This window comes from Pagrus major, chromosome 18 (assembly GCF_040436345.1).
Source record: "Pagrus major chromosome 18, Pma_NU_1.0".
Taxonomy (NCBI): Eukaryota; Metazoa; Chordata; class Actinopteri; order Spariformes; family Sparidae; genus Pagrus; species Pagrus major.
The window spans coordinates 1,987,305-2,012,996 of NC_133232.1; the positions used below are offsets into that span (position 1 = coordinate 1,987,305).

The 25,692-nt window shown below is 43.6% G+C and overlaps 1 protein-coding gene across 1 annotated transcript; it reads left to right on the forward strand.

Moving 5' to 3' along the window:
• Positions 1–594: 594 nt before the first annotated feature.
• Positions 595–3,086, forward strand: LOC141013544 (uncharacterized). The gene has a single exon (XM_073487297.1). The coding sequence runs from the start codon at positions 595–597 to the stop codon at positions 2,989–2,991; it is 2,397 nt and encodes a 798-aa protein (XP_073343398.1). The 3' UTR covers positions 2,992–3,086.
• Positions 3,087–25,692: the final 22,606 nt, after the last annotated feature.

The window sequence follows — 25,692 nt, forward strand, 5'->3', positions numbered from 1 at the left end:
CTCAATGTCCTCTCCCTGCTCACGGCTTATCAGGCTGAGTTATGCGAGGATTTTGTACAAACTCAGGACCCAGTTACGTGGGAGGAGATACCGGTCATCACCGACCTGTGCCTCCGTATCCAACGCTGTGCGGTCCAGGCCACGGGAAGGTCGATGGGGGCAATGGTTCTGCAGGAACGAGCGCGGTGGCTCAACCTCGCCAACCTGTCAGACAGAGAGAAGGACGACGTCCTGGACATGCCCATTGTCCCGGAGGGGATTTTTGGTTCCGCGTTGGCTTCGATGCAACGGCGGTGTGAAGCCAAAAAGAAGGAAGACGAAGCTCTCCAGCTCTGCCTCCCTCGAAAGCCCCAAGCTCCCTCTCCGCCTGCACAGCGGAAAACCTTCGCGCAGGCTGCTGCCCAAGTTTCGCAGTTTAAAATACCTAAACTGTCGAAACCCCGGCCCGCCCCACCTCCCCTGCCCAGCCGGGCCGGCTGGTCCAAGAAACCCTCGGCCCCGGCTGCAGCTCCGCCGGCACAGCCCGCGCAAGCTGCCACTAACCAGGCCAGGAGGAAGAAGAGAGCTGCCTGAAGGCCCCTCTCTTTACCGGTGATGCAGCTGGAAGTTCCCCGTTCTCCAGCTCCACCTGTTCGGCTTTCGAGCGTGCGCTCAGGGGCCCCCCACGCCCCCGTCTCCCAGCTGCCACGGACCGTGCCAGAGCAAGCCGGGAGAGACGGACATTTGACGGCAGAGGTTTCAGCAGTTGCGCCTCCCTCATGTCCACAAGCACGCACACACACACAAGTTTTCATAAAGAGAATAAATTGTGTTCCGCTGTCGCATCCAGGCCGAGTGCCGAGGGCGCAGCTAATAAAAAAAGCCAAAACTATCAGAATAAGCAGCGCGGTGGCGACATCCGCTGTCCCCCCTCGGCGGAAAGCTGCGGCTTTTCCCGTGGGGGGGGCTGTGGGGTCCCCGCTGCTGCGCTGTCTTCCCGGGCGGAAATGCACAGCACCGCCCGGGAGCCATGTCACTACCCCACCAAGGGAGAGCTCCACCGCACCGCGGCTGGAGCCTCTCATGGTGGAGGGGCTGCGGTGCGTGTCCACTCTCTCCCTCAGATGCGAGAGATGGGCCGCGCTCGCAGCTCCACCCTGGGTGTTGAGGACGATCGCGAAGGGATACAGGCTGCAGTTCTCAGCTGTTCCTCCGCGATTCGCCGGTATAATACACTCCCAGGCTCAGGGAGAGTCAGCTCGCGTTTTACAGGAGGAAATCCTCTCACTGTTAAACAAAGGAGCAATTTGTGTCGTCCCTCCCGCACAGTGTCAGAGCGGTTTTTACTCCAGGTATTTTCTGGTCCCCAAACGGGGGGGGAGCGGTATTCGCCCTATCCTGGATTTACGTGCTCTGAACAAATATCTCAGGAAATACAAGTTCAGGATGCTTACGCACGCATCCCTGCTGCGCCTTGTGAGACAGAACGATTGGTTCACTTCTGTCGATCTAAAAGACGCGTATTTCCATATCCCGATTTATCCTCCCCACAGAAAGTATCTGAGATTCGCTTTCCAAGGGAGCTGTTACGAGTACCGCGTGCTCCCTTTCGGTCTGTCTTTGAGCCCGAGGGTGTTTGTGCGGTGCACAGAAGCGGCAATAGCCCCGCTGAGACGGCAGGGCATCCGCTTGGCCACATATCTGGACGATTGGCTGCTGTTGGCACAGTCGGAGCAGGAGGCCAGGGCGCACACGCGTATTCTCATACGTCACCTAATCGATCTGGGTTTCGTGATAAACGCGGAAAAGAGCATGCTATCCCCAGCGCAGGGCATAATCTTTCTGGGATTATCTCTGGACTCGGTGACTTTCACAGCGCGCCTCTCGGCGGAGCGAGTGAAAACTTTCAGGGCATGTCTCGCGCTCTTTCATCCAGGCAAATCTGTTCAGTTCAGATTGTGTCTTCGATTACTCGGGCTGATGGCGTCTGCCATTCTCGTAGTCCATCTTGGTCGCCTCCACATGAGGGAATTCCAGCTTTGGGTGGCCTCATGCGGGCTGGATCCCGTGCGTCATGGCGCACGGAGGATACTGGTCACACCAGGGTGCGCCAGGGCGCTGCGCCACTGGCGCGTCCCGTCCTTTCTGACACAAGGGGTGCCCATGGGCTCCGTCTTGTCCAGGAAGGTGGTCACTACGGACGCCAGCCTGACGGGCTGGGGCGGAATTCACGAGGGCCGGTCTGTGAGGGGCCACTGGAGTGTGGACCTCCAGCGGTCTCACATAAATTTTCTGGAACTGTCAGCGGTGTTCCTCTCCCTGAAACATTTCCTTCCGTCTCTCACGGGTCATCATGTCCTGGTGAGGACGGACAATACGACGACAGTGGCGTACATCAACCGTCAGGGGGGGTTACGCTCCCGTCGGTTGTACATGCTGGCACGCAAACTGATCCTGTGGAGCTGCGGTCGTCTCCTCTCCCTGAGAGCGACGCACGTCCCAGGAGCCCTGAACACAGGCGCGGACCTGTTGTCCAGGGGCGCGCCAGTATACGGGGAGTGGACTCTACACCCGGAAATTGTGGAACAGATATGGGGCCGTTACGGTCGGGCCACGGTGGATCTGTTCGCGTCGAGAGGAAACGCGCAGTGCGCGCTGTTTTACTCTCTGCGCAGCATGGATGCTCCCCTCGGCGTCGACGCACTAGCACACGCCTGGCCGCACGAGCTTCTGTACGCGTTCCCTCCCCTGGCCTTGATACCCCCCACTCTGTCCAGAGTGAGGGAGCACGGCCACGCACTGATTTTGATAGCTCCGCATTGGCCTGCGATGCATTGGCTGGCGGAGATATATCGGTTGCTGTGCGCTCAGCCCTGGCAGCTCCCGCTACGCAGGGACCTGCTATCGCAGGGGGGGGGGACGGTCTTCCACCCGCACCCAGAACGCATGGCGCTGTGGGCTTGGCCCCTGAGTGGCTCAGTCTGTCAGCTGTGGGGCTCTCACAGCGCGTGATTTCCACCATACAAAGTGCTCGAGCCTCCTCCACTAGGTCCCTGTATGACTGTAAGTGGAGAGTGTTTGAGGGGTGGTGTCACAGAAATGGCCACATTCCCTTTCAGTGTCCAGTAGGAGTGATATTATCATTCTTGCAGGACCTGATTGACAAACGAAAAGCCTTCTCCACGGTTAAGGTGTACTTGGCAGCTATCGCCGCCTGTCACGTGGGGTTTGGGAAGCAAACAGCGAGCCAGCACCCGCTGGTTTGCCGTTTTATGAAGGGAGCGCGCAGGCTTCTCCCCGTGTCCAGACCACTGGTACCACCATGGGATCTGGCTGTGGTTCTGGAGGGTCTTAAAGGACCTCCCTTTGAGCCACTGGAGGGAGCAGACTTGAAACACGTGTCTCTCAAGACAGTGTTGTTACTGGCTCTGGCTTCGGCTAAACGGGTTAGTGACATCCATGCGCTTTCGGTGCATTCGTCATGCGCTCAGCTCTTCCCGGGGGATGTAAGGATGATTTTGAAGCCCAACCCGGCTTTTGTGCCTAAGGTGGTCGGCTCAATTTCTCCTATTGACCTTGTGGCCTTTGCTGCTTCACCAGGAGAGCAGCGGTCACATGCGTTGTGTCCAGTCCGTGCGGTGCGCACTTACATGGATAGGACAAAGGGTTTCAGGAGGAGCGATCAGCTGTTCGTCTCCTGGGCTAATCCTCATAAGGGAAAACCTATCACAAAGCAGCGCCTATCCCACTGGGTGGTGGAGGCAATTGCTTTGGCGTATACGAGTCAGGGTTTGCAGCCACCTGTGGGCCTGCGAGCGCACTCGACTCGGGGTTTGGCCGCATCCTGGGCCTTATTCAGGGGAGTTTCTGTTCAGGACATCTGTGCTGCAGCGAGTTGGTCCTCGCCTCTCACTTTTGTCCGCTTCTATAAGCTGGACGTCTCCGCGCCGTGCGTGGCACGCGCGGTTTTGCTGTCCTGATTGGAACAGAGTACTTTTCCCTGTGGGTTGGTGGACGTTAGGTAAGCTTGTCTGGCAATACGGGAGCTACCACATCCCATAGTGAGACATCGAACGAAATATTATGAAAGAGAACTTAAGGTTATTTACATAACCCCGGTTCTCTGAGTAATATGAGTGAGATGTCTCACCAGACATCCCTTCTTGCTTGGGCGAGTGAGAAGAGGTGCTTATCTTGAATGACGTGGTGCCGTCCGCATGCGCTATTTAAGGTAGAGGGGACTACCTGAGGCGGACGGACACGTTTCACCAGCCAATCAGGATTGGCGTAATGAGATTAATGCTTCTGAGGGCTGCAGCGAGGCGTGCATCCCATAGTGAGACATCTCACTCATATTACTCAGAGAACCGGGGTTATGTAAATAACCTTAAGTTTTGTCCGCACTTGAAAATGTGTTGCTGAATCTCTACAACAGGCTATTTTTTAAAATACACTTTTAGATTCAATTTAATCCACCTACCTTATGTAACCTGTTAACCTGTTGACTTCAACACACGCTAGAGTCAAATGCGTCAGCCTGCTCAGTGGCCCTACGCTTCTACAGCTGCAGCTACCTCAAATTTCCCCTCCCAACCAAAAGTCATTTGGATGCCAGCCAGATGGCTCCAAACTGTAACAGTTTCAGCAATCTCCTTAATTGTTTTCTTTGCTTGATGCAGGCCATAATTTGACCCTTCTGAAACAGAGTGACATTCACGACCACAGAATATGTCTTCCGACATGGTTGTTAAGAAATGAGAAGCAAGTCACTGCATCAGTTAGGGTTAAATAACTAATAATTAAAGCTGAGACATATTAATCACTGCAGTAATTATCCAATGGAAGGCTCTTACCGATTTGCTTAGTTAAACCCAGATGGTGACTTTTCTTTTGGCCAGGCAGTGTAAATTAAATTGACTCAAAGTGTTTTACATTCCTGACTACAGATTATCAAGTTCGCCCCTCTGTGGGCTTACCATACTTTAAAACACACATCTAATGTAACAGCAGGTAGTCGCAGTAAACACCTCCTAAGTTCAGTTTTCTTCAGTTTTCTTCAGGTGAACTGAAACTTGACTTATAATGTAATGTTTTACCCAATCCCAGTGATCTACAGTGCAGTATATCCACACAGTTGAAAATCAGCATCTGAAACTGTGCTTTCACGTAAAAAAAAGATGTACACTGCTAAAATGGTGTTGCTGTTTAAACAAAAAAAGAGACACAAACGCAAGACACAAAAAGGTAGGTAGGTTGAAACAAAAGCAAGCTTTGATAATAATAATCCCAAAAAATACTAAATCCAGAGGTCAAAAGGCAGGAACCAAATGGCAGGTGAAAAAAAACACAAGAACAAAAGAACTACAGAAAAAAAACAAAAAACAAAAACAAACCAGAAGTGCAAACCAAAGAAGATCTAGGACTGCTCGAAGGACACAGGACAGAACGGGTCTGAGACACATGAAGAAAGAGAACAGACAAACTGACAAAGAGAGGAGAAGACAATGGGAGGAAAACAGACAAAAGGGAGGAAATGAAAAGCAAAACATGACACATGAGGACAGAACTAAAATGAAACAGGAAATAACAAAACCAAAACTCAAACTATGACACTAGGTAGCTTGTTGGGTAACCAGACATTAGTCCTATACTTGAACAGAGTTTATTCAAGAGTCATATGTGTACCATCAAAGTAAGTAACTGGTTGAAAGCAACTGATTTTGCTGTAAAGTATCTTGTTTTGAATGGCTGTGTGACTATTAATTCTGTTTCAACTTAAGTGAAAGTTTCACCACAACTCATTCCAAAGTTTATCAAATTGAACATACAAGTTTATTCTAGTAAAGGCGTGGTTACTCATAAACAATACTGGTTGAATATAGCATGCAGAGTCCACTTTTGTTTCCCCTTTGACTTAATGCTAAATGTAGTAATGCTACATTTTTAATTCACTTTCAGGCTAAACATACATTAAAGATGTCAGCTGCCTGTCAGGTTCTGCATGTTCAATAAATATCAGTTAATTCTGTTATTTTGCATACCACATTTAAGCTGAATGATGTATCACCCTGTATTTGATTCCAAGTATTGTTACACACACACACACACACACACACACACACACACACACACACACACACGTGCCTTGCAAGCATGTCCCTGCTTATTTTGTTTTTTTTGCCCTCACCATCTGTTCACCCAGCTTTATTTTCAGGGTCTCAGTAGAGGTTAATTGTAGAAGACAGGAAAAAGCACACATACACATCCCATACACAGACCCTTGTTAACACACACAGCAGCAGAAACCAGACAAACACACTCACCTCAACACATGCTTCAAATGCAAGGCTTTTTTTCACTCACTTACCATCTCTCTTTCTCCCTTGAAAACACACACACATACACACACATACAACACATCCACACATTCCCTTAACCTTCATGGATTATGTAACTATTATCGGGCTACAGTGACCTTTTGCCTCACTCATTGTCGGGGTCTCAGCACAGGTTAATTGTCTAAAAACTGAACATGTCCAGGCTTCACCTCATTTCTGCTGAGACACACTGGATTCCTCTAATACCTGAGAAAAAAATATTTCCCCTGGCCCTCCAAGTGTGTGTATGTGTGTGTGTGTGCGTGTGTGTGTGTGTGTGCCATGATTTTTAGCGATGTGAAAGGTGGAAAAAAGGCCTATTGGACACCCATCTCCTTTAGCCAGAAACACACACATATAGACACACACACACACCTACAGCCACACACACACACATTATTTTTGCTGTTTCTGCTTAGGTTCTGATGGACCCAGAGTTGTTAATCCATGTTAAGATGGATGAGATGCTTAATGCCGTTCTTGCCTTTCTCTCTCTCCTTTCTCCACGACATCATTTTACGATCTTTCTTTTTCCTGAGGAATTCATCTCCTTTCAATGAAAACTATTTTGTCAGACGTTAGTTTAATATACTGTAGTACTTCAAAATAAGCTTCATTTTGATCTCAGTCACACACCTGTAACATTTTGTGACTGCACCTGGCACGGTTCTGATACTATCTCATTGACAATTCTGTCCACAGAAAGATATGTAAACACATGGCAAAGTGCTCAAAACCACTTCAGTGGTAGTTATAATAGCTTGCTGCAAATCTTCCCCAACAGGATTCCACTATTCTAATTAAAGGCATGGATGGGGTTCAAACCCACAATTTTTGGTTTACAAGACAAACACCTTAACACTTGGCCAGTGTGTTGATCCCTTTGACAGTGTCTTTTTGATACTGTCAATGTTGTGCCCTTAAACAGGGGGAATAGTCGTGGGAGAGGAATGAGGAAAACCACATGCGGCTCTTGCACTCATTAGTCTAAATTGAGTTATATTTAATAAATCAAACAAAACTGCCATATTTCCAAGTATAAACACATTCAGTGACACGCTCTCAGGATACCATTACAAATATATCTTTTTAACTTACTCAATCATTTTTTATTAACAACAACTAACTTATTACATGAATGATGAATTATGAGTACATTTTGTGTTTTAAACCCACTCACTTATTTCTATAACATTATGAACACCTCAGTGACAAAATAAACACTTTTATCTCATAGCACTGGAAATAGAATAGTTACTAGCTTAAATGATGAGGATAAGAAAGAAAAACAGTCAGATACGGCCGCACAGCTACGAGGTCTCCATGGGCTAGCTAACACATGGCCTGAACTAACAAGAAACCATTTAAACAAATACATTTTTTTTCAGATAATATCACAGTAACACAGCAAAAACTATTGTTAACATATGTGCACAAGTTTACAGTGATTTATGTACAATAATTACCTTAAATAGGGGGAATAGTAGTGGGAGAGGAAAGAGGAAAACCACGCTCGCCTCTTGCACTCTTGTCTGTACTGAGTGAGGAGGCAGGACGTGATTGGCCCTACTGGAGCCCCAGGGCGTAACCAACAGGTCACAGAACAATCAACCCATTCATTCAAGGATCCACATCTGTGTTCCTCTCTTTATGTCACTGGCTGCATACCTTAAAAATAACCAATACTAGTACATATTAACAACCCATTATAAAATCTGCTATAAGTGAAATAAGGAAAAATGAAATTAACTTATTAAAAAGTAAATATTTCACCTGGCGATGAAGTACTCTTTCCTGTCACATCACCAGGAGGCAGTAGTCAGCATTTTCAAATCCAGTGCCAGCGGCCAGCAACAGTTTTGATATTGAGTGCCTATTTACATACAGTATATAGTAGATACTAGACACAACAACAGTTTGAAGATGATGATGTCTGTGTCCACCTGATGAGTACTCACATACCTTTTAGCTCTGGTTTTGGATTCCACTAAGTCCAGAGAAAAATGTCTGGCTCTTTAGCTGCTAAATGCTCCACCTTGTTCACCAGCTAGTTGCTAAATGTCTGAGGTTTATCAGAGCTTTTTCCCTAAAAACAGGTGCATGCTGCAGCTGAAAGAGGCACTGAACCAAGACAGTCAAGTTGCGTGCCAGAAAACCGAAACAACGATCTCAAGGATGCTAAAAATGGCAGAACTGGTGATAATTACCTCTGCCAAGGGGTTTATGTTTTCAGTCTTGTCTGTTTGTTGGTTGGTTGGTTCAGCAACAAAACCTACAGAACAGATTTCCACGAAATTTGGATGGAGGATGGGCCTTGGCCTAGAATATACCCCATGAACCTTTGGTGAGGATCCGAATAAAGAGACAGATCCAGGGGTTATAGGAATAATCACCTTTTTTTTCTAGTCCCCATGAATGCATGACATGGAGGGTCATTAGCTTCGCATATTTACGTGTTTCCTGTAAAAACAGTCAGGTAGGAGATGACTTGTTGAGGATTTTGATTGGTGTTTATTGTAGCCAACAGCATTAGTGCTGAATTTGAATTATGCTCTCTGCTATACAGCTACATTCAAAGGGCTGACTGGGCGATTGTAAGCTCCCAGTTAACACAGTCGATTAAGTAATCAGAGGGCTGGCAAAACACAGCCTAAGTGGGACCTAATGAAGCATCCGAGACTGATGGCTGCCAATTTAATGATTACATTTACGGCATTTAGCAGGCACTTTTGTCCAAAGCGACTTACAATAAGTACATTAGTCACAAGAAAGAAACCACAACATAGCATGATGCAGTGCCAAGGTCCTTTGCTTGCTAGGTTTGGTTCCTGGTGACCCAGAGCCTAACGTTAGCAAGTTAATAAGGCTGTTAACACAGGTGATAACTGTCTAACAGCAGCTAAACTAAACTCTATAAACCACCTTTCAAGCTTACGTAAGCACACGAGAAATTTTGTTTTACAAGAAGAAGTCAAAACTGACAAGACTTTTGATACAAAAATACAAAGAAATTGATTTTTTGTAAAAAAAAAAAAAAATGCTTTTAAATAGGGGCACAACAAGACTGTGGATGTGATCTAAAATGGTTGAAAAAGCATTTCCATTACAGCTCAACTTTTACATTGTTTCTCTTTCTATCAACCTGTTATTCTTCCACAACACAGTGGAGATTATGATTCCATCTGCATTGTTTTGTTGTTCCTAGTGGTTGGCTGCTACACATCTGCTGAGTTTAAATTATGGTACAGCAGGTATGATTGTGCATTATTCTAAATTTGGAACCAGTCCGTAGTGGCCACTCCTAGTCATGAACTTTCATTTTTCACTTGCGAGATTGAATTGACTAATTGAATGAATGGTGGATACACAGACCATACAGAGCTTTCCAGTTTGATATTAGATTAATGAAGTTATTATAACTAAAGATCAGGAACTAGACCACGCCTCTCTGCCTCACTAATTTGCCACCAGAGTCTTTCTTATCAAACCACCTGGGTCCCTTTAACGCAACACCTGTGCCTTTCCAATCCAATCACCTGTGCAGACCTATACAGGTGAGCCTATCCTCCCCCACAGGATCACTACGCAGCTCAGCATTTGACATCGCTGCCTCACAGCAAGAAGACTGTCCAGAATTGGACCCTAGCCATTCCACCACAGGAACCAGGGGGGATAATGAAGCAGCACAAATTGAAACGCACGCTCATCGAGACGTCCTTTACCCTCTGCAAACATGTTGGAGCCATTATAATGATGACCAGGGTGCCGCTGTGTGGTGTCATGGTAGTCTACTTAAGTGTAGGACTAATTGTAACAGGTGTGGCACCCAATGAGGGTCCTCTGGTTTTTGACTGTAAGACGGTGAAGTTGGTGTTTATTTTGAGAGATGTTCTTTTTTTGGTATAATGTGAAATAAATGGATTGACATATCCAACCATAGTTTTTTGGCAACTTGACCATTTTTTAATCACAGCAGCTGATACAAAGAGCCAGGAAGCACGCCATCTACACCAGAGCCATGCATACATTACTGACCAAACAAACGGTGCGTCAACAAAACATATCCAGTCACCATCGCCGCACTTCCTCACTTGTTATTTTCGAATTTCAAATCCTTGGCACCAGATTCCAATTCTCACCCTACACCAGTCCCTCTGTTTTGAAATAGAAGCCTTGCGTATCTGCTATGGAAAGGTCTGGTACTCAACGCAGCGGAGCTGGTGGAAGTAAACACATAGATTAAAGTGAAACCTGTCAGCTCCGCTGCCATGGCGAAGTCGAGACGAACTGAACACGGATCTGGTGGAATTTAGGGGTTAGTCTCAACCTCCCTGGTTCCTAGACAGACCAGAAACTCTACAACCTTATTCGATCCCCTCTCCTTCATCTTGATTTTTATCACTTCATCCACCTACCTCGACCCTCTTTTCCTCTGTCCACCGCACTCGACCTCCCTTTTTGTACGTCCAACTCACTCAACCTCACTTTCCGTCGTCCAACGCACTCGACCCCCCTTTCCATTAGTCCAACAAACTCAACCCCCCTTTCCGTTCGTTATAAAGTTATAAAAACCCACAGTGCATTACCTGCTCTGCACCAAACAGCAGAACGACACAGTTAAAGACTAGCTCGTGAACAAAGTGGAGTATTTTGCAACTAAAGAGCCCCTCCCTCAGGAATTAATGGAGACCGAAAACAGAGCTAAAAGACACTGATAACATTCATCAGGTGGACAGAAACACCTAAATGATTCTGTTGTTCTGTAACTGTTTTGTAAAAAGCAACTGTTTGCTAGCATGTATCAGCTTAAAAGGTGATGATATGTCAATGTTGTGTTCACAACTTCTCAGTTGCCCACCAGTGGCTAAAAAATCATTGACTGCAGGTTTAAAGTCTAATTATTAAAAACCTTTAGACCGACCATGTCAGCCTGATTAGGACCCCTGGGGTGTAATCTAAGTACTGAATGCAAGGTTTACTGGCAAAAGATGGATATCAAGATGTTGGTGGTGTGGGGATGGAGCAGACAGATTTCTGTTAGAGAGCAGTTCAGGAGGTGCCACAAATTGTCATTCGGGCTATGACATGATCCCTTGCAGTCCATATTTTCTCCTCATCATTCTGTCACTGCAGAACAAAACAGCGCTGAAAAATAAAACCACACAGTTTAGTCACAGTCTTTTTTGTTATGATTTTCACACTGAAGCACTTGAACGTGTGACAAGTTATGTTTGCTGTCAGAATAGTTGGAGTACTTACTCATGGAGAAACATTTCAGAGTGACATGACCTGGCTTTCAACAGGCCAATTGAGCACAGTCATGTCTCCATAAACAGCAGAGCCCCGCATTATTGATAAGGCTGGGATGACACTTGGTGTTTTCTGGTTAAGGGTCACACACAGCTTCTGCTCCTGTTGTATTATTCTGTCATATTTGCATGCAGCACCTTCACTGCAGTGCTATTAAATTCTACCAGCCTGGGCACATGGCCAGGGCATCGTATACATGTGGTCACGTCCATATTGTCTCAAACAGTTGCAGAAGGTACTCCATAGCATCTGTGTGCAGTGTCTGCATTTGATGCTCTGGGATGAGAATTTGTTAATTCTACTTTTGCTTTCTCAACATATTTAGAAACTACCACCAGTGTTGTTTTGCTTAGTTTTGTCCGACAATACATGTCTTACTTAAAAATACTGTATAAAATAGTCAAAACCCCCAAATCTTTTCACTGAAATACATTTACATTGACAGAGTCACAAAGCCCATCAGGGGCAAAGGAGCAAATAATGTGATGTTCTGCAGAGAGAGGAGGTTTGGGCCAAAGTAAACGTGAGTGTTAACTTGGGAGACAGCTGTTTGATCCCATTTTCCCATTGCCAGTCCACGATGACAATTTTAATAATACAAATGGGACAATTTAAAAAAAATCAAGTAAGGGCTTTGAAGCCCAAAAGTAACAAGCGCCTACCGTGATGGCTTGAGGGCTGTCTACCTGTCAAAGTGGTCTTTTGGACAACAATGGAAAGCCAAATGGTTTTCTCTTTCTCCCGTTGTGCTCTTGATTGGTTATTTCTTGGTTATTTTCTTATTTTCTGTTAATCTCCTGATTATAAACAGCCCGTCGTCACTCCCAGTGCGTCAAACATAGCAGCCTGGTCATCAGCCCTACGCTTCTAGGTTTGATGTTACCCCTGTAATATCACTTCTTGAAGCGCCCCCTTGGATGGGTCTATGGACATCACTTATGTTACGTGACGTGTTGCGCTACTTTCTTTATGATACTGAATGTAGTTATTTTAACCCAAAGTATGATCTTTTCCTAAATCTATCCAAGTTGTGTTAGCATCTAAACCTAACCAAACCGAGTCTATCTGACAATGTTAATAACATTCCAAAAGTCATGACATGTGAACAGTTTTTCAGTTTCTGTGTGGGATGTGCGTTATGTTACCTGGCAACACAACCCAGTGGCAGAGGTGAGCATGTGCAAATTACCCTGCCTAATGTGCACCTCGTCACTGTGCTTTCTTCAACCTCAACTCAGTTTGTAGCTGAAAATGAATGAAACAGGTGCCAAGAAAAAGAAATACGTTTCCAAATTCCTGTCTTACTTCCTCATCTTCTTGCCACCACTCTACAGACTGTAGTCCTGCATCCTTTTGTCCTTCCTTTTCTTCTTTTTAGGGGTTTACCTGGTAATGATGGCTCCTCAAAACACACAAACACACACACACACACGACTTTCAGTGTTTGCACTTGAAGATATATTTTGTAACGTAAAATTTAGATGTTGACTTTGAATCGCTTTTTTACACATTGTTTTTTAATTTATTTTTCTGTGAGCTATGAACTTAAGACTAATGAAAAGTCATTATACTTTCACATCCCTCTATTTATTCTATTAATCTGTGGTATAGGGTTATATGGGTGCCTAATGTTGGCAGGTATGCAAGATGGTGTGTCTTGATTTTCAAGTTCAGTGAAAAAAACAAAAAAACAATGTTCTTACTTATTTTACTGAACAAAGCTGTGATTCAGTCAGGGAAATACAGGACAATTTGTATAAAATGTCAAATTAAAAATCCCGATAAAAATAAATAATATGCAATTTATGTATACTTGCTGAAGAAAGCCCACAGTTATAGAATTGCAGAAACAACATCACAGTCTCATCCCTTTTTCTTCCTGTCCTGCATCTTTTTGCCTTGTCCTTACTATAGTTTTCTTGCTCATTATCCCTCTCATAGTATTCCCTCTACCTTCCTACCTCCATTTTATAGTTTCTTTGGTTCCTCTTTGCTTCCTTCCTTTTTTATATCTCCACTGTCAATTAAGATGAGAGTGCTCTGCATCAGCAGCCTCTCACCACACTGTGATGTTAAGTACAATAAACAAAAGCAAGGCCCATAAACCATAGGTACATAATGACGGTAGTTTTACCAGTAAATTTTCCTTTCTTTTCTTTGTTCTCTCTCTCTCCTCATCTCTTTCTCAACAACAAAGAAAAAAACACTTCAGAGACGTGTCATTGTCGCTGCAATTGGCTTGTTTATTTAATCTCTCTCCTTAAATTCAATTCACTGACTTTACTGCCGGCATTACGATATTGCCGAAGCAGTAAACAAAATGTAAATTGTATGCATTAGCTTGTTTATTTACATTGTTGGAGCAGAGGAATGATGGGAGGAGAGGGTGTGGGAAGGAATTTAAGTTCTTGTTGTTTCTGTTTTCTTTGAGCTCACCAAACTAATTTCCTGTCGACTATGTTGAAATGGCAGTAAAATGTAGGATCCTCAGTCTTGAAGTCAGTGTTTTGGGGAGAATGATTGGAGATGGACGAAAGAGCAGTAGGAGAAGAGAGGAAACAATGGCAATAAGCAGAAGAACTGGCTACAGTCAGACGACTTAAGGCCTGCATGTAAAATTTGGAGCCAGTCCGGTGGTGCAGCAAGGCAAACAAAGGAGGCTTCAGCAGTACACTCCAAACAAGCGTGGCTGCTGCGTCATGTCATCTAGAGATTCAGAGTCTCGCCTATTTTTTACTGCAACACGCTTGCAGTTCTCGGCAAAAATGGACCTGAAAACAACCTGTAGACTGTCATATGCACATCATACCAGCATTTCACTACAGTTTTATTATCTGTATGTGTAGAATGTCACAGACATGAAGAGAATGCACACAAAGGGTAAAGAGCAATTTCTTTTCTGATTTACTCTCTTTTTCTTTCTCCCTCCCTTTCCCTGTCCCGCTTTCTCACTCTTTCAACAGGGGTAAAGGAAAATAACATCATCATATTTATTGATTATTATCAAAGGCAAACTTTGACAGGCAAACAGAAAGGGAAGGCAGGAGCTGCACTGCCTATGTGAACACAGACACGCGAATGAGCAGCAGCAGCTCAGCAACAAAGCCGCCATGCACTACACAAGCATTGTGTGTGGCCACCCTTTTAGGCTTTCTTACCCTCAGATGTGCAGAAACTACAGGTTATAACTTAAGTTATCAGTCATTTTATTTGTATCTGTTGTGAGAAGCACCTAATTATCAGTTATCGTATTGGCTGGAAGAAAAAAAATTATATCATGCATCTCTAATGTCATGTATAGTGTTACTATTTGGTATTTTCAATAAATGATGTTTTGAAAACATCTGTTTTGTAGTGTGCAAAAGAGTGGGATGGAGGGAAAGAGAAGACAAGGATAGGAGGAGCAGGGAAATTGTCCCTCTGCTTCAACAAGAACAAGACAAAATGATTGACTGAAGAGAAGAACACAAAGATTTCTGTGTCGGTGTGTCAAGTGTGGGAAAAGGACAAATATTAGGACTCTAATGTGTATTTTGCGCAGATGGACAGTTGAACCAGGCCATATTTATATATTTCATCGTTTCCTCAGGACACTGGGACACTCCAATTAAAACCAGGACTGTAAACCAGGCTGTCACCCTAATTTAAACGTTCTCATTTTTATTACCCAGAGGTTTGAAGTTTGTCTTGTCATCTGTGTAGAGAAAAACTCAAATTTGACCAAAGCTTAATACTTTTCTTCCAGGAAACTATGGGTTCTCTCCAGGTTGTAAATTTAACTAGAAATGTCTACAGTTTGGCTATACATGATGAATTCATTTCAGACAAACAGAGCTCGATATGTACCAAATGGGTGCAAAACCGGTGTTACAAAATGAATGCATGATTGGATGACAGCTGTGACATCGAGTCAAAGTAAATGTTTTGCCACAAGACACAATTACATAAATGCCAGGCTGATTACTGTATACGATCAGTTTCCATATATATGTCCTTCTCCTGCTGAGCAATCACACACAACATGACAGGACAGAACAGAACGCACATTCAGAAGTTCCATCATTCCACACATTTCGATTTCAAACTCAGAAATCACAGAGACAGAAAACAGAGAGAAAAAAGTCACAGCAAGGCTGCCTCAGTGCATATACATGCATATCAATTTGGTATATAAGCCAATGGATTCTTTTTTCCTATGTTTATTCCTTCTGCTTTGACACACACATTCAATGAGCTGATTTAAAATGCAAGGGACAGCTTCAACAAGTGATGATTTCTGATGCACTTGTGTCTCCTGTACATAATCAAAAAAGGCTTAAGCTTTAATGTGGGTGTGTGTGTATGGTATGCATGTTAATACATGCATGTACATTCTGCAGAAGTAGAACGCTATTAAAGGAGTTATTATTTATGAACGTATTCATACAAGACATTTTTGAGAAACAGACCCTGACGATAAAAAGTTGTATTACTTCATGTCTTCAAAGAAAGCTCTTTCAGTTTTTACATTTAAGAAGCTTTTTTTTTTTTTAACAAAATGATAAGCAAAAGTAATGTTACATATGAAATTCTGAAAATATTATACAGCACAGTTATGACTCATTGTTTGGGTTATTTTGTAAGGGTGGAGTTTTCTTGTAAGCAAACAAAGTTATGTTTCCTTGGAGAGTTTCTCTCCAAAATGCTTTGTGTGTATCCTTGCCCGGGAATTCCACTGGTTGTATGTACATTGTGGAACAACTCCACTATGGTTTTGCTCCATCGTCTGTCAACCCCCACCGGCTACGTTTTGAGTGCAGCACGGTGCAGCACTGCCAGACAGCTGGAGTTGCGAGACCAAGGAGTTCCCGCGATAATTACAGAATCACGCGTTCCCGCAGTTATACGTTTGTGTGTTATAAACACAACAGACAAAAGGTTAGTGTTCACAACCGAAGGATTAGAAGAAGTGCTTGGATTTGTGTCTTTTCTGAGATTGTTGTGCTGGCGTCAACATGGAGTGTTTTATTATGAAAAATAACCGGATGTTACGTTGTTGTTTGGGTGTCTGACTTCCTGTCTGCTCTGTGCTGAATTCGGCTAAATTGATGCGCCATGCTCTGGCATCCGGCAGAAATAGAAGCCTTGTGTACCTGCTACAGAAGGGTCCGGACTGCCAAAGCTGCAACGGAGTAGATCCGCCGTGGTGGATCGGAGTCGGACCAAACACAGATCTGGTGGAATTTAGGTGTTTACAGGAGGGCCTACGAGGCTCACGTTTGTGTTTTTTAGTGAAATGTTTCAACAATGATTGGATGGATTGCCATGAAGGACATTAGTGATGAGCGGGTCATGTTATTTTAACCCATTAAAGTATATGCTATTCAACAACCTGACCCAGCCTGAACCGCAAAAAACACGATGCACCATATGAGACTGACTAGACTGATAAATAAGACAGAGGACCAGACTGAGAGCAGCCGATGTCCATGATGCTGATTCCAAAACAGGACCAAACAGAGCTGTCTCTCTTTTCCTCTTTGTCACCCACTCTCAGCAGAGGGAGGATCCAGGCTAAATAAAGTAAATTAAATTGTTCCAAACTTTGGTACTTACTGTTGAATGAAGCAGCAAAAGAGAGTCTGGTGGTCCCTCCAAGAGGGCAAGGACGTTGGCGGAATAAATAAAAGTACAGATACCACTTACTAGAGAAAAAAACTCAGAGTGAGCCTTGGACAATAAATCTGCTCGTGTGTGTGTGTGTCTGTGTATGACTGAGAGACAGAGGGTGACAGAAAGAGGGAAAAGTAAGTGGAAAGTGAACTATTGCACACATGCTTTTGTAAGTTTTTGCTGCACATTGTTAACAGCTTAGGCCAACTCTGAACACTGCTTTGTCAGTCATTAACTTGCTTTCTGACCTTTGCACAGGTAAAAAACTGCAGTCACTATAATTAGACTGTAATTAGTCTGTGCTCACCTAAAATGTTGTGCATTGAAAAGTTTTGAATAAATACATATATCACTACACACCATAAGCTGTACTATACCACTGAGAGCTTTTTAGGAATAAAAATAAAAAGTTCCTCTCTGAAAGATAGTTTTTGATTGATTTGGACCTTGAAACTTTATACATGTCCTGAAAAGATGGTGCCTCATGTAACACTTACGAAGTAAAAAGACACGTTTTGTATTGTTATACATAGCACATTGTTAGAATAACCCAACACAAGGACTTGAAGAATAAACAGGTTGCCAGTCAAGAGTCACACTTTAGTTTATTTGTACCCACTTCAAACAATGCAGCATCACAAGAAATCCCCCAGGACAAAAAGAGCATTTCTGAAGGTCCTTCTTGGCGGGTCCTTGAAAGCTGTTGCGATGGAGAAAAAACATTGGAAGTCATTTGCAGATGACAAGCTGCCATAAAACTCTTGCCTGTGGCTCCCAGAGCATCAAGCCTCCCCTTCCTACTTCAAAAAGTTTTTTGTCTTCACTTGCTTGTGTCTTGACCTGGACATATGTAAAGTATCAAAGAATCATTATGTATTACCCATTGCATACTCATTCACTCCTATTTATCAACCTGACTGAAGCAGCAAGGTGACCTCCATTGTTGAGTGTTCATGTATTGTGTTGACTGCCAGTTGGATCTGGAGGGGATATGTACTTTTCTTATGAACGAACAGAGGGGGATAAAACGAGAGAGAAGTGGATACTCTCATGAGTACTGATTCCATTGAGAGACTCATCTAGTGAAAGATTTGTGTGTGCAGTTGGTCACGTGGAGTGGGTAGAGGCAGAGCCGCTGCTCAGCTGTGGAGACCCTGAAATGTCTTGAGGAGAGAATCAGTTACAGAGCCAGACCTGTTAACCTGTAAAATCCTTTACAGACGGTTTAATAAGTGAGCATTATTAAATATATCTGGTGTTTAAACCCACTCACTTTATGGTTCAGATTAGGGAAAGATCTTGGTCATGATTAAGTATGTAGAAAGTCAACACAAAGAGATTAGATCTGAACATGCCCCCAGGCTTACTGTGCTCAAGGCTCTAACCATCCTAGAGTATATGAACATCACACTGCCCACTGCTTTGGCAGTGAATTTCTGCATTCGATAAAAAATGTCACCATAAATATGCTATCCACTTAGCAAGTACCACCCTTAAATTTGGGTTGAGAAAATAAATATCCTAAAACAGATTGTAAATCAGAGAATCTGGTGTGCCCTTTCCTCCTACTAGACACATCAATACTCCTTCATTTTAGCATCATTTCCAACTCAAGTCACTTCTCTCTCCTACAGTTTCCTCCTGCAGGCGGACTTGGCAATGCAAATAGTCCATTTCCTCCTGAAATGCCTTGCTTGGCACAAATATAGAGAGAGAAAGTGGAAAGCTTTGAACTGATTATGTAAGTGCACAGGTCTGGACTACTGTACAGATGCACACATACTCACAAACACACACACATATGCAACTGAAGATGTTTGTGTGTGCACTCCTGATGAGAAAGAAACTTTAGCTCAGAAAATTAAGACGGGGTGAAATTGTTTTGTGTAGAAATAAGTAGGTTTGTAGGGTCAAAAGTCTGAGACCACTAGTCAAGCTATTTCTATTCTGCATTGGTTTAGATTGTAATAGAGAATCATATTTCAGCTGCTCTATCATATAAGAAGTATTATTACTGCTAAATCTTCCACAGAAATAAAACCATAGTCAACCAGAATAAACCACTCCACAAGAGACTAACATCATGGTTTGCAGTCAGTCGCAACGCAGAAGTTAATGGTTATAAACGTGTTCCCTTGAATTCCTGTATTGTTCTAATAGTCACTGGGTCAGTTACCACCTGTTTCACAAAACATACATGAATTTCACATTCCAGTATGTTGCAGCATTAAGCAAAAATTCTAATTTATTACAACTTTGTAGCTTTGGCTATCGTTTTTATGGCTTTTGATGACTTGTACTCATAAGTGATTACTGAAATCTGAGAACACAGTTATATCAATGAAGTCAGACATATGGTGAGAGGATCAGACAAGCCAAACAGTTAAGCCTGCTGAGCTGCCATTTTATTTGGAGGAAAAACTGAAAGTGAGCACACCCATAATGTTGCCAACAATCCCTTATTACACCGGTGAGCGCACACAATTATAGCAAGTACAGTACACCAAAGTAGAACGAGGAAGTTGATCTGTGAATCTTTGAATGGATAATCCCAGTTCTCTCCCAAATACATTTCATTAGCCAGGATTTTTTAACCTACGATCATCTAACAACTTGTGCTTGTTGCCCCATTGAACCCGTTTTTAGCAATGTTTATCACATAAATTAAATCTGAGTTGCTTTAGGATGTGCAGCGTTGTACTGTTTACATAAAACTTATAGCTTGATAAATGGTGTTACAATACAATACATATCAGCCTGTTCTCACTCCCATCATGTTAAACACAGCAGCCTGGGCAGTGGCCCAACACTTCTAAGTTTGACGCTGTATGTATCTATACCTATAGCATCACTTCTTGAAGTGCCCCTCTAGTGCAGTAGTACAAAGAGCAAGAAAAGGTGCTGCTGTGGAAAGTTGAAGATCTTCTCCTTGACGTGGAAGGCTGCTCCATCTCTCGCTCCCCCGTGGTCCACAACCTGGGCGTCATCCTGCTTTTTACCATCTAGAAAACATCTCGGGACTCCAGCCATCACTCTCTGACTTTGTGGCAGAAACCCTCGTCCATTCATTCACCATCTCCCGTCTCGACTACTGCAATGGTGTTCTATTCCGGGTCCCCAGCAAGGCCCTTGACAGGCTCCAATGCAGATGTCTCTACTTTTATATGATGCCATTACCGCGGCGTTAAAGGTGCCGCAACGCAGCAGAACAAGAAGGGGTGTTAACGGTGGGGTTTTGTTTGGACCTAGAATGCAGAGGCCTGAGGCAGGAAATCAGTTTAAAGGTTTTTTTATTTTGCGACAGAGATCTTGAAGAAGTGGAAGACGAGGAGGGCAGGCAGGCAGGCAGGCAGGCTGGGTTGTCTGGTGGCAACGTGGAGGAATCATAGATTAGCCAGTGGAGCTGAGAGCTGAGCGGAGAGGCGCTGAAGGTTCTGCACATGAGGAAGGAAAAAAAACATGAGTATTAGACAAAGCCCAGTAGGGGAAAAAACACTTGAGCTCAAGCACAAGAAAAATCACTATGCTAGGAAAACTCGGATAGATAGGAGATAGGATACAGGTATAGTCACCATATGAGACTGACCAATCTGGCACAGTAGTAGAGAAGAGACCGAGATGATATAGTTGAGGTTGATGAACTGATGATCTGCATGTGCTCCTCTCCGCTGCAGCAGACACCGCTGCCAGGCCAACAGACACACACAGGGAAAGGAGCAGGTGAGAGAGAAGGGAGGGGGAGAGACAGATAGGGAAAAAACACAAACAACAAAAACCCTGACTGTCACAGTAGAACCGTGACAGGGGGGCTTTTATTTTATCCAGCTGATTCTGCATTAGCTGCAGTGTGCACCAACAACCACCAGGTGACACACGTGAGCAGTCCCGACTACAGTGAAGACATCAGGACCCTTCTCTCTCCTCCCTCTAGAACCAGACATGCTGTTTTATTTCCTCATTGACTCAGTCCGTATCAAAGCGTGTGTCGAAGCGCATTAATTAGCGGATTACTGTGTGTCAGAATCAAAATCCTGGCTGTTACTCAGGACTACCTAAAGTTAGGGTTAGTTTATTGCACATAATGTGCAATCATGCATTGGCTGCTGTTGGACAAGCCTTTATTTTGATAGCCTACAAACTAGATCTTGGTGTTGTAAATAGCAGAGGCTATAAACAGAAAGCAACATCTAAAATTATCCTCACTAATAATGAATAAGCAATTATAATGTAGCCTAATAAAGCTTAACAGTGCAACCACCAGAGCTGCCGGCTGCTGTCCAGCCCAGTGCACACACACACGAGTCTCTGGGAGAGCTCGCCAGTCATCTCAAGGTAGAACAATTATTGTAAAAGACTTACAGTATGGCTATTTTCATCTTATGTCAGACAATGAACAAGGCTCGAAATCAATGCACAAATGGACAAGACTGAATGAAACTTTGTGTAAACTTATTGACATTTTTCCCTGCTCTGACTCAGGCTCTTTTTTTAAAGATAAATGTGCACAGTCTGCATATAGCCTTCTGTATGCGATTAGTGTGTTGTTTTTGAAAAAAACAAAGAAATTTTTTTTAATTTTCTCTCTTCTCCCTCAGGCAGTAAAAACAGGCAGTATGGGGGCTAGCCTAACATCTAGAGGCAGCTCATTCCAGAGTTTGGGGGCCACGGCTGCAAAAGCACAATCTCCCCTGTGCTTCAGCTTTGACCTAGGGACAACCAGGCTCAACTGATCGGCAGACCTGAGTGACCTTGATGGGACGTATGGTTGTAAAAGGTCAGTAAGGTAGGCTGGAGCTAGCCCGTTTAGAGATTTGTAGGCAAACAATAAAATCTTAAAATCAATCCTAAAATGTACAGGGAGCCAGTGAAGGGAGGCCAGTATGGGTGAGATGTGCTCTTGCTTGCGTGTTCCAGTTAAAAGACGAGCTGTAGCATTTCGCACCAACTACAAGCGAGAGAGGGAAGCCTGGCTAACACCAACATAAAGGGCATAACAGTAGTCAAGTTTGGAAGAGATAAAAGCATGTATAACCCTTTCCAAGTCATGAAATGATAAAAAAAAAGGCCTGACCTTTAGATAAAAGCCTCAGCTGGAAAAAGCTAGATTTGATCACTGAGTTTATCTTTGTCCAGCTTAAAATCACTATCTATTATCACACCCAGATATAACATATCAAAAGGTCTTCTTTTTATTCTTTTCTACTAAAATCATGCATACTGTGCTGAATACAAGGGATCTTTTCTGTATTTACAATGTAGCCTGATTCTGCACTCTACATTATTCACATTCCATCAGCCAATAACGTTACATGATGTTTACAGTTGATATGGCAACAAGTGGGAACTTCATTCAGCATACGTTAGCTAGTTTAGCCCCATCGTCTGAAGAACAATAACCCATAGAATTATAATTTAGCGTATTTGAACAAAATCAACAACAGCTACCAACAGCCATAGTCCTTACAACATTAACTGATGTGTTGTCATGGGTTAGATCGTCAAAATTAGAAAAATAACACTTTAAATCCCTGAGAGGCTACATTAGCATTAGTGACGGTTACGTCCACAGTTTGCGGTTACCTACAGTTCCCTCAAACAGTGTAAGGAAGATGCACATCAGAGGGGATTTAGAAGCGTGTATACGCAATGCTGCCTGATAAATATGTAGTTATATGCAATATACCTGCACCACTGGTTATCACAAGTTAACCTGTCATCATCAGGATTCAAGCACTCTGCTGCCACCTAGCATCTACAGTTATCAAGTGCAGCCCCCCTTTTTATTATCGCTACAAGCAGGTCATATACAAGTAGACATCTGTTTGTGCAAAACTCGGCTGCCAGGGTTCTCACCCGCATCAGGCATGGCAGTACATCCCCCTCACCCTCATTCAACTCCATTGGCTCCCCACTAAGTCCTGCATCCTCTACAAAATCTTACTTCTCACCTACAAATCCCTCCATGCCCTTGCCCCCCAGTACCTTACTGACCTCCACCATTCCTATACCCCATCCCGGGAGCTGCGGTCCCCAGACTCTTAGTTAGTTTGTGCCTAAATCTAACCAAACAATACTGTTAGACAACATAAAAAAAATCCAAAAGTCATGATATGTCTTGATATGTAAACTGTTTCAGCAAGCTTTATTTTGAAAGGGTAATATGATGTTGTATATTATATATTTTTGCTAACTTGACAGCAGAGACATTCACATGTAAAACTGGTGCCAGACGGGTAGGTAAGCGTCATGGTTTGAAACTTAAGGCCACTGACCAAGCTGCTGTATGTGACGAGTTGGGAGTGAGAATGTGTAGAGTATGTGAACATCCCTTTGAACAAGCACACATGCAACTGTCCACTCTTTTCATTTAAGGTTTTCCTTCTCTTCACATTACCACTTCCAACTGATGTAAAATAGATTACAGTGACATTCTACTGGGCCCAATCTCACAGGAACACTTTGGTTGGACTAAAGAAGAGGAGAGATAAGGGATTTCAAACCAGTGCTCATGGGGAAGTTGGTATGTTGAACCACTTCTAAAGGTGGAAAGGTAGGACTATAAACTTTGTATTTTTTACTTTCAAGTAGTTTGCTATTCATAGCCATGGATTTTTCAAACTCTGAAAGGATTTGTCGAGTTAAAAGTCAGTGGGGTCATAACAGTTACTCAAGATAAAATAGAAAAGACTAAGGGCTCTATCTTATGCTCAGCGCAAAGCAGTGCACAGCGCAAGTGTCATTGCTAGTTTCAGACAGAGGCAGGTCATTTTCATGCCCAACGCCCACATTGTGTAAATAACATATGTACTTGTGCCCACCTGTGCATCCCTGGGCGTGTTGGTCTTAAAATGAGGTGTGGTCAGGCACACTGATAGCGGATTGCTATCTTGAGGCAGCAGAAAGCGACAGCGCCATAGACCAACAAAAAGCTGGTCTAAAGTCAAAAGTGCAGTCTGTTTACTGCTATTTAAAGGATTTGAGAGGCTGCTCTCGGTTATTTAAAACATTGTAACAAATATCGTGGCACATTTAATCAACAAAACTTAAAGCTGTAGTTATAAACTCTCCAAAGAGAAGGAGTCAGGAGTTTTAAATAATTAATGAAGTTAATCAGCTGTTCCTCATGCACAAATGCTCATGTTGATGTACAGATACACATATCATTTCTGCTGCTGGAGGATCGCTGCAGGTAATGTCACTAATATGTTCCTTGCTGCGCTGCGCTTTAGACCAGACGCTATAGACCGTCTTAATAGGACCCTAAGGGTGCTTTCACACCTACTTTGTTTGGACTCTCAGTAGTTTCAGTTTGATCCGGAACAAAATTCCAGGTGTGACTCCTCCCCTGGTCCACGGTCTGAACCAAACAGCTGGACCTTGGTCCGACTGAAAGAGGTGGTCTCGGTCCGGATCAAACTGAAACATGGTTCAGTTCGTTGCCAGCATGAAAACATTATTGTGTAAGGACTTTCGGACCAAATAAAGTAAGTTATGAGGTTGCTGTGACATGCAAGAGTAGTCGTGTCCAGAGTTTATATTAATGGCTAATATAGCCGTTAATAGGCTATTACAGAATTCCGGCCATACAAATAAAGTATGGACATGTTGTTTCAAATAGCTATGTACTGTATAGTTTACATTTAAACAGCATTAAAATGCTTAACACACAGATACGCTATGATACACAATGATTTTCCTCCTGACCTCTTACACATGGTTACAAATTTTGTCTATTCCTTCCACAGTTGATCTGGGCTGCCCTACCTTAGCACCCACAACCAGTTGGGCTGTTCGGACAGCGTGCAGTGCAGTCCGGCATGGAGCTGCCCAGCAGGCTCACCGTCTATAGGGATTGTTTGGGCATCTGTTCTATTTTCATTTAGCCACGAGCAAATCTGGCAAGAAAATGCACTGATGATTAGAAATAGTGTCACTATTGTTTCTGATTGTGTTTTTATGTATTACACACATACATAACCTACATACATCACTAGCTGCAGGCAGCAGAGAAACCCCTCCCTGCAGATTATCACACAAGTCTATAATCCCTCTAAACGTAAGCAACGTCCTGCTTATCCAGGAACACATTAAATCATAGCGTATGTTATAAATTCATATAGTTATTTTAAAGATCAGCTCCATATGTGAAAGAGCAGAAGTGACCAGCACAGAGAAATGTATTTCAGAACAGCACTTCAACCACTGCTTGTGGAGTGGGGCTGTGCGCAGATACCGGGACAAAGTGTGATATTTATGAGCATGGCAGCTCCGTGACTGGAGCTGAAGAGTTGAGAATCAGAAATCACTTGCAGAGCATTGGCTGGTATGAAGCGTTTGTGCAGTGAGAAAACTTGACTATACACTAAGTGAATCT